Source organism: Lupinus angustifolius, chromosome LG20 (assembly GCF_001865875.1).
Source record: "Lupinus angustifolius cultivar Tanjil chromosome LG20, LupAngTanjil_v1.0, whole genome shotgun sequence".
Lineage (NCBI taxonomy): Eukaryota > Viridiplantae > Streptophyta > Magnoliopsida > Fabales > Fabaceae > Lupinus > Lupinus angustifolius.
In genome coordinates this window covers 10,311,980-10,324,457 of record NC_032028.1, presented here as the reverse complement: position 1 = coordinate 10,324,457, position 12,478 = coordinate 10,311,980, and the positions used below count along the sequence as shown (strand labels likewise).

General features: G+C 34.4%; 1 protein-coding gene across 2 annotated transcripts; it reads right to left on the bottom strand.

Moving 5' to 3' along the window:
• LOC109336106 (chromatin assembly factor 1 subunit FAS1-like) lies at window positions 3,517-10,777 on the bottom strand. Of its 2 annotated transcripts, none has more exons than XM_019572495.1 (12): window positions 10,132-10,777; window positions 8,915-9,014; window positions 8,029-8,176; window positions 7,800-7,944; window positions 7,086-7,453; window positions 6,689-7,006; window positions 6,372-6,453; window positions 6,169-6,297; window positions 5,465-5,878; window positions 4,975-5,112; window positions 4,049-4,094; window positions 3,517-3,975 (listed from the first exon to the last, which is right to left on the bottom strand). In XM_019572495.1, exons 1-12 carry the CDS (start codon window positions 10,612-10,614, stop codon window positions 3,830-3,832), a joined length of 2,517 nt encoding a protein of 838 aa, XP_019428040.1. In that variant the 5' UTR covers window positions 10,615-10,777; the 3' UTR covers window positions 3,517-3,829. The 2 variants fall into 2 exon arrangements, with proteins under 2 accessions (XP_019428040.1, XP_019428041.1); XM_019572496.1 differs by having other exon boundaries at window positions 3,517-3,969.

The following is a 12,478-nucleotide window of genomic DNA, read 5'->3' as shown; positions in this document are numbered from 1 at the left end:
TATGTTGGAACTTGGTTTTTTGGAAGCCATTAGTGAGAACTTTTGGGTGTGAAATTTAAAAAACTCTCAACCCCACATAGAAGAGTTTTGAAAAAAACAACTCTCAAGTCCCACATAGGAGAGATGAAGAACTTGGAAAAAACCACATAATATAAATAGAAGCATCTTTCTTTCATATTTTATTGCCTCAAGTTGAATACGTTTTTATTCAACTTTTTCTTTCTCCCTTATATATTTCTGATGATGTATTTCCGACAAACTTCTTCCCCTTTCTTTCTGTGGCACTAAGAATTGGCACATGCAACTAAATTGTGGGAATTTCAAGAATTGACACTGATAGTCATTATTGTGAGAAAAGGTTTAGCATGAGTAGCCAAATTGTGGGAATTTTGACAATTGGCACTAGCAGCCATATTGTAGGAATTTCGAGAATTAGCACTAGTAGCCATATTCTAGGAATTTTGAGAATTGACACTAGTAGCCATATTTTGGGAATTTCAAGAATTGGCATTGGTAGTCATATTGTGATGGGTGTATTCGAGATTGGTTCTTACAGTGCAGTAAGAATTCGATAACAAAGAACTGGGCTATTTTATCCTGGGGATGACGTGGTTGATAGTTTGCTTGTACATTTTGGGTAGTGTCACGAAACGTCTTAAAGAGAGCGACATGGTCGTGACTCAGCCAATAAGCATTATTTCGTGCCATTTACAATTGTTGTAAGTTATGATAACAATAATTTTAAGATGTTTCTACTGCAATGACATTCATAGATAATATTATTGGACCGAAGAACTTTGACCTGAATAAACCATTTCGGTTTTATGGGACAAATTTCAAACAGTGGTAACATAAGATGAAATTTTTCCTCACTATGAGAAAAGTTGTCGACGTTCTGAAAACCGATAGCTCAATGCTGCCGGAAAAAGCTGAAAAAGAGAAACGGGATAAACTAGCTATTGAAATAGCTCTGTGGAATGAAAATGATTACTTGTGTAAGAAATTTATTCTGAATGAGTTGTCTGATGATCTCTATTATTACTACAGTCTATACATGTCTGCCAAATTAATTTGGTATGTACTTGAAAAGAAATATGATACTGAGGAAGTTGAGACTAGAAAATATGTTGTTAGCCGCTACATCAAGTATTCGATGACTTATGATAAATCAACATAGTCTCAGTCCAATGAGATATAGAGAAATGCTCATGAAATCATTTATGAATGTATGCCCCTAGAGAATTAAACTTGCAAGTAGAGCCTATGAATGTGTATTCATTGAGTATGTTGTAAAAAGCAAGGCATACATGTTTTATGACCTTAAAGCAAGAGTGATTATTGAGTTTAACGATGTTTACTTCAATGAAAAGAATTTTTTTTTAAAATTAAGGAATAGTGGGGGCACTTCAATTAGTCACATACCTATGATTATAGATATTGTTAAAAATGAAAGGTTGGAAATGGAAAGGGTAATGATGTACCTTAAGAAAACAATAAATATTTACATTACTAGAGGTTTCCAACTGTCCTAGAAGGATTCTGCGATGCTGATTGGAACACTCGTTCAAATGATTCTAAAGCAACCAGTGGCTAATATTTAGCATCACTGGTGGACTTGTTTCTTGGAAGTGAAAGAAATATACTATTTTGGCTCAATCCACTATGGAAGCTAAGATGATAACACTAGCAACAATTAGTGAATAAGCAAGTTGGCTAAGAAGCTTTCTTGCAGATATTCCCCTATGGGAAAAACGATATTAGCTATATTAATTTATCGTTATAGTACTGCGACTATTGCAAAAATTGAGAACCGTTTTTATAACGGTAAGAAATGACAAATACGTCGTAAGTACAACACCGTTAGGGAGTTATTCACTATATAAGCTGTTAGAGTAGATCATGTACGCACTAGGAATAACTTAGTAGATCCTTTGACGAAATTACTAGGTAGAGAGAAAGTTCATAATACTTCTAAGAATATGAGATTATTGCCCTTGGAACGAGGATCACTCATGATGGTAACCCGACCTAACTGACTGGAGATTCCAAGAAATGAGTTCAATGGGTAATAACAAGTTGTGAAGTGATATGAGAATGAACATGTTATAAAATCATGATGGTAATCCGACCTAATTGACTGAAGATCCCAAGAAATGGATTCAATAGATAATAACAAATTGTGAAGTGATATGAGAATGAAAATGCTGTAAAATCATGAGAAGCATGATTCATGTAGTATATGTAAGAATGAGTTAAAGTCTTAATGAGATCTATACTCAAATTGGAGTGAAGTACCTAGGCTACATGAGTACTCTTGATAGACTCACCTATGTGGATGTGGAAGTGGGGGCTCCTTCCTATGAAATTTATGGGTATAAATTTCTAAAGCATTCATTATATTGGATAGACGTGCACAACCTTTAATGCACAGACTTTATACAATACACCATTGAAAAGGTTGTGTGTAACTTGATGCTGGAGATAGAGTTCAAGACTTAAAATCTAGATCTTACTCAATATGCAATTGTTTATGCACAATCTTATTGAGACCACAAAAATTCTCGGAAATCATTTTTTAATTTCAAGTTTGGGATTGTTGAAAGCCATTAGTGAAAACTTTTGATTGTGAAATCTAAAAAACTCACAAATTTCACATAGAAGAGTTTTGAAAAAACAACTCCGAAGTCGCACATGATAAGAGAGATGAGGAACTTGGAAAAAATCTCATGTTATAAATAGAAGTTTTTTCCTTCACATTTTCTTTCTCCAAGTTGAATACATTTTCATTCAACTTTTTTTTTTCTCCGTCATATTTTCTGCCGACACATTTCCAATAAACTTCTCCCTCTTTCTTTCTGTGACACTAAGAATTGACACAGATAACCAAATTATAGGAATTTCAATAACTGACACTAATAGTCAATATTATGAGAAAATAATTAGTAAAGGTAATCATATAGGCATTTCAAGAATTAACACTAGTAATCATATTGTGATCAGTGTATTCGAAATCGATTCTTACAATGTTGTAAGAATTCAATAACAGAGAACTAAACTGTTTTATCCTGGAAATAATATGTTGATAGTCTACTTGTACATTTTGGACAATGCCCCAAAACGTCTTAAAGAAAACAACATAGTCATGACTTAAATAATAAATATTATTTCATGTCATTTAAAATTATTATAAGTTATGGTAATGTTGTAAGAATTCAATAACAGAGAACTGAACTATTTTATCCTGAAAATAATATGTTGATAGTCTACTTATACATTTTGGACAATGCCCCAAAACATCTTAAAGAAAACAACCTAATCATAACTTAAATAATAAGTATTATTTTATGGTAACAACAATATATATCAATGATAATTTGACATTAAGACTATTTTTTAAGTGGAGCATGTTCATACAATGATTCCACTACTCTTATAAGGGTGATATCCAATGTGTTGTGTTCGCCCCGTTTGTGCTAGTGCAGCTATCTAGCAGAAAAATCAATTCTCTACCAGGCAAAAAGTTTAAATACGACATTAGAAAATCAAATTAAAGTTCAAGTACAATGAAATACAAATGCTGACATGCTTGAAACAACATTACAAACAGTGTCTAACATACACCCAATATTGACTTGCATGATCTTTTAATTGAGTCCAAACCCTAAAAGTCGGAAGTAAAATGCTTATCAGAAACTTTCTTACAGATATCATCTCCAAATTTACAGAGACTAAATAGAGAAATCTGACAGTAGAGATGCCATTTTGTAAACAGGAAATATCAGACATGATAAAAATTTGATGTATAAAAATGCATATCATATGAACTACGCTACTGTCCAGGATCAGCTGAAGAAGATTTCTGGGGTGTTAAAGGTGAAATTTCACCAGGTTTCCCACTTTCACCATCAGGTGGCAAGCACCTTTTCGAAAAAAATGAGGCAATACTCCTCCGTCTCTTAATGCTCTTTTCTGCAAGTTTGATCAAACATGGATTTAGATTTGGAAACAAAATACAAGACAAGAACATGGGAAAGTCAATATAGCATACCAGGTTTAACTGCCAAGCCAAGCTTTTCCAGAACTTCTTTCTTCACCTACATAATGAGACATAAATTAAGTATAATTAGGCACGAAGTTGGCTTCAATCAAAACAAATCAACATGTGATATGACTATAAATATATTCGTGGCTACTTGAGTAACACATTTGTATCACATGATATTGTACCTCTCTCATTCCATCCATTTACCCTCAATTTTTCTATATACAAAAAGACTATAAATATTTACCCTCCCCATGGCCCACTAGGTGGGAGCCATGTGCCACTCTTTATGTTATAAGATCTGTTCACCTCTTACTAAACTTATACTCACCCTCATCTTAACTCAATTTATTCTAAAGACATGTGCTTCAAGAGGGTACATAGGAAAGGGGCTTTCTATTGACGTTATGACTCATTTGGTGATCATAGATAGGGATCTAGTTTGTAGAGTATGGTAAAGAACTCCAAATTTGGCCTGTTTCAAATGATGATAAAAAATAGTTTGTCACAAGCACTCTGCCTGCGTGATTAACGAAAGAACAGAAATTTTTTGCATTGACACGTTTAGGTGACTAATTACAACATGATGTGGCTAATCTGAATCCAATTCAATTGATAAATCAAAACCTACATATCCACTAGATATTTATCTGTACACATTTATCAAAGGATCAAATGCAGTCTATTCACCCAGCCCTATTCAGGTTCTCGTGGAATTTCACAATAAATGTTTTTCCAGGGGACTATTTACATCACCTATGATCACAACTTTAGTTGGGATCAGTTTTACTCATTTGAAACACCAATACAGTTGAGTGATAATATTTGCACTATTGACAATTATATTTTGATCCATCAACTTTTAATGGTTCCCAGTATAAAATAACCAGCAATCAATAGATTGTGTTAAAATAGAATTCATCATCACAAACCTGAAAACGATTATCAACATAATTTGATACTTCACGCACTTTATTTTTCAGCATCGACTTTGACACAGAAGGGAATTTCTGTTGCAAAGAGCATACCAATTTATTCATGCCCTCGGAACAATTCTGAATGGTAGTAACCTGAAAAAATTAGTAAACATAACTAGTAAGGTGATACTTCTTTTTTGCAAAAGTGAGCTGGAAAATTGAAAAACGTCAAACAAAAACAGAAAAAAGGCAGCCCTCCCAGAGAAGCAACCAGCCCAATGCAAGTTTCAGTTCAATTGAGAATACAGCTAATCCTTCCTCTCAAAATATAAATTTTGACTGCATTATATTTAGCAAATCCTACAAACAATTTCTCCACTTATGAGGTAAGATTGCATGCATTCACCCTCCCCAGACCCTATTGGGTGAGAGCATGGACTAGACACCTTTTTCATTATACCTAGCAAAATATGTAATATTCATGCACCTTAATAGTCTAACTTACAATTATTGGTAGATCTGACTCTGGTATGCCAGCCATATCAGATGTTGGAGTAGCAGCAGCTTTACCACCGGAGAGGCAGGCTTCTTGGTCCTCATCTTGGATCTTATCTATTGATATTTCTATAGGTGAGCTACCAGAAATTAAGCACATACTCAAGGCTTGCAAGCACACCAGCTCCAGCTTAGGAGTACCATTAGGATTGTGATCCATTGACAAAAATTCCATATCATGAATCAAGTTAGTTATTATCAAGGGCTGATTTTTTCGAAGAGCGTGCTCTGTCAGATTGTTTAGATATTTCTGCTGTCGGAGTAAAGTGCAAAACTCCTCACTCTCTATGTCATCCTTAGAGTTTGGTGGGTTATCAGTTCCCTCAATGCCAATATGTGTTTCCATCCTGTCCACTTCTGCACCCTAAATATAAATAAAGAAATTGCATTAACAAATTGTGGTGGCTTTCAAATTCATATGCGGCACCCAGTTGCAATTACAAGTGCTCAACGATGACGTTTGGAAACAATGGATCCAGAAAAAATCACAGCCTTGCCATTGACTCATAAAATATAGAATATACATGACATACATAAATGTCAAAAATCCAAAATGTCCAAAATAATGACATCATTCATCTACTTAAAATCACTAAAATGCAAAATGTTTATCAGTGATTGTAAACATATTACAGTAAAACACCAAGTCTCTACCTCATCTTCTGAGAGATATCCATCAGGTACAAAAAATCCATCTTCAGTTTCTCCATCAGATTTTGAACATTCCTCTAGACATTCCTCTTCATCTTTATCACAGTCTGACAGACTTTCACCAGGTTCCTCCTAAAAAAACGGATTTTGTTAGCAGATGAAGATAGTTTTATAGTAATTAAAATAAATACAAAGATTCCACATACCTCTTCCCATTCATCATCACTGCTGACATCATAATCCAGGTTTGGATCCTTCCTAAAAGGATGGCGTGGTCCAACAACATGACTAGAAAAATACATATTTTAACACATAAGCAACCTCAACTAGAAATATTGTAGTACATATCATGACAGATGCAATTTACTATATAGTACCAATGAGCCTCTAATTGTAATGAGTAAATGGGTGCATAATTATAAGGCTTGTGAATAGAACAACTGAACTTTTGGAGTTAGCAGTTTTAGGACAGCATAGCCTACTAAAGTTGAAGTTGAAATCCACTCATGAAGCATTATCTCACCTTCTTGTAGGCCAAATACCATAAAAGGCAGGTCTATGCGATTTATCAAACTGCAATAATTGTTTCCTTCGAGAATACTTCTTGACATCAACAGGACTATCTACATATATTGGCGATGATCTGTTATCAACACTATGTTCTGTCAATTTGTCTACACTCAAATCCATACCCAACTCATCATAGTCAACTACATCTTTAGTAGCTGTCAACTTCAGTTCCTTAACAAGCTCAGTCCTAGGTTTACGACGTAAGCCCCATCCCTGTTTACTGTTTGAGCGAATAGATTGTCCTAAGTTGCGCCACATAGAGAGGTGTGACCTGCAAAGTCAATACTTTTCTAAGATCTATGAACAGCACTAAGATTAAAAACAATGCCAAAATAGTAAAAGGAACTTACTTGCGAACATCCTCAAGAGAAACATCAGTACTTGATGCAAGTGTCAAATCCATTGACAAAGTAGCTGAAGCAGACACATGTTTACTTTTGCTGCTTTGTGAATCAGAAACAAGTGATTCAGTTGAGACTTTTTCATTTTGAGGTGAAGGACTAGTTTTACTTTTTTTAAGAAAACGCTCCATGATTGAGGCTTGCTTTTGCAGACTACGCTTCTTTCTTAATTCAGCTTCATCTTTCTCTCGGCGCCGCTGAACCTTTTCGGCTTCCTCTGGCTGTTTCTTTTGGAGTTTCCTCTTTTCACAGCTAATCTTTTCAGGACGCTTCTCAGCATTCCTTGTATCACCTTCCAACAATTTCAAATCTGGTTCCTGGAACAAATAAGCAGTTGACAAAAAGGAATGAATCTTTAATTACCAAAAGATAAAATGTTCATTAGATGAATGAAGAGAAGACCAGAAAAAATTAAGAATGAATATATTAAGTGATCTACTTCAGGTTATAACAAATACTGACTACTCAAAAAAAAAACATCACAACACTGTCAACAAGCTAACTGCCCACCCCACTTAAACATTTTGCAAATACTTATTTGCATTTTTACCTTTCATTAGCTAGCTTCCACATCTTTATTATAGAAATCTTCAACTTGAATGTGAATAAAAGTGAGATTTCTAAAACCCAAAGCAATAATAGAAATAAAACAATAAAACATACCGGGACTAAAACAGGGACAACACTGGGAAGTGCTTCTTTTTGCAGTTCATTGTGCATGCTTTCACTCTCTTTCTCAACTTCTATTCTATTTTCATCCAACTGTTTAACTAACAAGTTATCTTCCCGGCTTGCTTTTTTCTTAGACCTAAAATCATAGAAAAAGATCAAATCAAACAAATTTATATATCTAAATACCAATAAACATGTGAGGAATATTGTGGTTACTTACATGTTTTGACTGTTTTTCTGCGACAAGCCATCCACTAACAAGCGGATAGCTTCCTCAGTATAAGCCTTACCAAGCTTTGTTGATGCCTTTACTAAGAAATTATTGTAATTCTGTTCACTCTCTAGCTTCTCCAATGATGCTATCATTTCTGAAAAGTAACCCAGATTTAATAAAATAGAGTAACTTGGTCTAAATAAGAATTTCTTTAAAATTGCCAAACATAATGAAACAGTTATAAATGCCAATTATGAATTTTTGGTAAGAATATCTACCAAATGGACTTTCTTGTTAAGTGAAAGGCAAACATAAAAGTGACTTACTGTATCACTAAATGAATATACATATTATATGGATTTTATGGGGGGAAGTGAAAACATAAATTCTTAACTTTAACTCAATCTTTTATACTTACAGAAGTTACATACAATATATGCAGTACTAGCACAAAACTCGATTCTTGAAAAGTGTGTTTTTTAGAGAAAATAAAACTATCCACCATGGTCTTAAATTGCAATTATCTTATGTTTAACAATATTATAAGAAAATTTACAATATTGTGGCCATAATTGCCATTGCAACCACAATTTAAATATAACCAGCACCTTGTGCTTCATTTCAAGAAATGCATAAAATGTTAACTTGTATGTTCATAAATGCAATGTGTAGACGAGCAAAACAAATGAATATAAACTTACAATGAAAAGAAATTACAAATAAATATTATCTCAATAGGAATGCCAAAAACAACACCATCAACAGTAGGAATTTAGGGGAAAAAACATTCATTTTTCAAAACAAAAATAAAATTAAACCAATCAATCATTTAATTATTTTCAAAGTAAGGTGGAGAAACAAAACTAGCTAAAGGCAAAAGGAAACACAGTACCAGAAACAGCTGTAATTCTCTCATGGATCCGCTTCCGACATGTTCGTCTAACCATGAGCTGCCCTCGAACAGACTTCGGAATCAATTTAACATCCCTTGTCTGCCATCCAATTTAGCATGTGAATCAACAGAACAGAAAACTTGATCATGTATAAAAAGAAATATGAATATGCTCAACAATAACATGTTATAGGATAAAATAGCATAATAATCTCCAGTACAAGCATAGAATCTGTAATTCCACACAGTAAGCAACAAAGCATGTCAAATAACCAGAGGCACAGATCACGAATAACAATACATAGACTAACCAATACTACAAGAAAAGTGTGTACCCAAACTGACCATTGAGAAAACCAACATCCATGATTGTACTAAATATGTTGAGAAAATCTTAATTTTAGCATAACGATGGTATTTACTACAAAGAGTGGTGTATAAAATATAGATGGTTCTATGTCACACCACATTAGCTGGTGCAGCCACAATATAACAGTTGCAATCATTGCAAACAAATGACAGAAAAGGCGAGGCAACCACATTAGGTCATAATAGGTTCAAAAACAAATCTTCAACAACACAATATATCACACTGAAACAACATCAGTGATTGCAATGGTGAATGCTCATAATCACAACCCAATATGGCCACATCACAGTTATTTGAATCCACACTGCAATTACATGATGATGTGGCATTCATCACAACCGCATTATTGCAGCTATATTAGGTAATGTGGTCCATAATTTAAAACCCTTAGGTTAGTTTGGGAGTTGGATTTTGGAGGGAAAGGAAGGGAAAGGGAAGGCTTGAAAGCCATAAAATACACTTGTGAAATGACCCCCAAGCCTTCCCTTTCCCTTTCTTCCCCTCCAAAATCCAACTCCCAAACTAACCATTAGAGAAGCTCTAAATCAGACAAAATTACCAGATGCAACCACAATATTGCAATTGAAGTCACCATCACAACCACATCACCACACAGTTGCCAGATCAGGGCACAATACATCGGAAACAATCATCACAGTGACTAGAATACTCAATCACAACAAGCACTAGTAATTGAAACAACCATTTTGAGCCATGACAGACTAAATAATTGTACGGGTCTAACAATGGGCCAAATAATTAAATCAATTAACAAATCAGAGAAAAATGAATCTAAAATAACATTTAATAATAGAAGTTCTAAATAAATTTAAAGAAAAAACATCACCTCCCAACACCAAAAACAGGAATCAGATTGGTCCTCCAACACATCAGCTTCCGAATTAGGCACGCCATAAGCCACCCTCTGCCCAACAGAAAGCACACTACTCTTCACCGACGCTGTAGTAACAGTCTCAACCAAAACCCCACCCTTCAACTTAGTATAAATCTCATCCACTAGCAGCGACAGCGGAAGCTCACTCTCTTCCATCAACGCCGCAATCGCCACATTCCTCGAACCAACACACTCGCTCGCTTCGATAACCACTTTCTGACTCATAACTTCCCTGTAATACCGGAACAGCTCAACTAGCTCCTTCTGAAGCGATTCAACGCGCGCGTGTTTCTCCTCCGCGCTCAAATTCTTCAGTGACGAGATAGTAGGAGGCTTCTTTCGCTTCCGAGTTGTTTTGGGGCGAACGTCGTCGTTTGGTTTCGAAGGAGCTTCGACATCGACGATAACGACGTTGTTTGTCGTCGCATCTGTCATTTCTACGATTGAAGGAAATGAAGAAGGAAAAGAAAAATTAACTCAATTGGGCTTTGGAATATGAGATCTGTGTTGAAAATAACAGAAAACAAGGAACCCTAATTGGAGTCTCCGACTTGGAAATGAAACGAAGTGTTATGAAATGAAACGGCAAAATCTGTAAATAAGTGAAATTTTAGTTTGGCGCCAATTTGTTTTTGGCTCCACTTTCAAATGTTAATCTGGTCCTTTCCCAGTTTGCCTTCTCACGGAAAATACATTCCTATCCTTAATGAACAAAATTACATAAATGACCTATAAAAAATGTAATCACTAAGATTTTTACTTATCATTAAACTATCAATCATTCATTAGTAAGATGTAGAGATGGCAAAAAACGGGTTGGGCGGCCCGTTTTGCATGTGCCCGCATTATGCCAACAAAAGCTTAACGGACAAAATCACATCACCTGTCCGTTTTAAAATGGGCGAACGAGTTTGTAGGCAGCCCGTGGGCATTTTCTTATTTACACAAAAAATAGTTTGTCGCTCAATACTAACTTATCTAACATCAATATTGATTGAAAGTGCAAAGAGTCAAAATGTGCACATTTGATGTTAACCTAAGTTTTGATGAAGACAACAGACATATAAGTAAGCTTGAAGATCGTACAACAAACAACGAGCCGAAGACTCATAGGATGCATCTATAGACTTAGGGCGTTGTAAGATTTACTTTTATTAGATGTCTTAAGATGATTGTCTTAGATTGAATCTAGGTTAGGTAAACATGGGTGGAGTCTCACAAGAGCTTTAATAAAATCAAGATTAAAATTGAGATATCACATCTTGATATCTTATGATAAGTAGGCTCATGCATTTACAAACATAATCTTATGCATTAAATGTATTATATTTGAAAAACTATGTAAAAAGCATATTCATATCATATAAGTAGTTTACTATACATCAAGAAAAACATTTTTAATTAGCATAATCGATTAAGTATTATGTGTAATCGATTATCAAGAATTCAGTTACTAACCAATTTGATGTTGTTGGTGTGTTAATCGATTAAGACACTATATATTTGATTAAGACGTAATAGAAAACTAACTTTTAATAGTCCGTTAATTGATTAAGTGGATGAATAATCGATTAATATCAGTATCAATATGATTAGTATAAATGGTGGAATTCTAGCTCATGTGGCATATTATTCATAACATTCATATTTTCATATTTAGCATATCTAGAAGATCTAAGAGCATATATTGTCATATAGATTGCATTAGACAAGTTTAGAGAATAAGAGCATTGTGAATAGAGCTTAGTATTTGTGATTGTAGCATGCATTTCTAGGATTTTTTATGCATATCATTCATTCTTGTTGTTCTTGATAAGTTTTAAAGTGAAAGGAAGCAAACTTTGTTTTCTAGAAATTGTAATATGTTTTATGAAAACCTTTGCAAATATTTCTCATATAGAATAGGTTCTTGTGAGTATTTTGTATAGTGTTTTAGAATTGAGTTTACATTGTTATATTTGAGTATTCAGTACTCATTAAAACTCAAAATCTGTTTCATTCAAGGAAAGTGATCTCTTGGTGAGTAACTTCACTTCAAGAAGAGATCTTGTTACTCTTCACAAAGACTAGGAGGTCTTGGTACAAGCGATACCTAACTAGGGCCTAATCGCGAAAAGATAGGTGATCTTGGAAGTTTGTGTGTATCAAACATTTTTCAATAGTGAAGAAGAAAAATCTCCCGAGATTAGAAGGGCAGACCTGAATGTAGTTTGCAGTGGACCACAAACGAACCAAGATAAAAATTCCTTATGCACAATTTTCTAACTCCAATCTCCTTTACTTTGCTTATTATATTCTT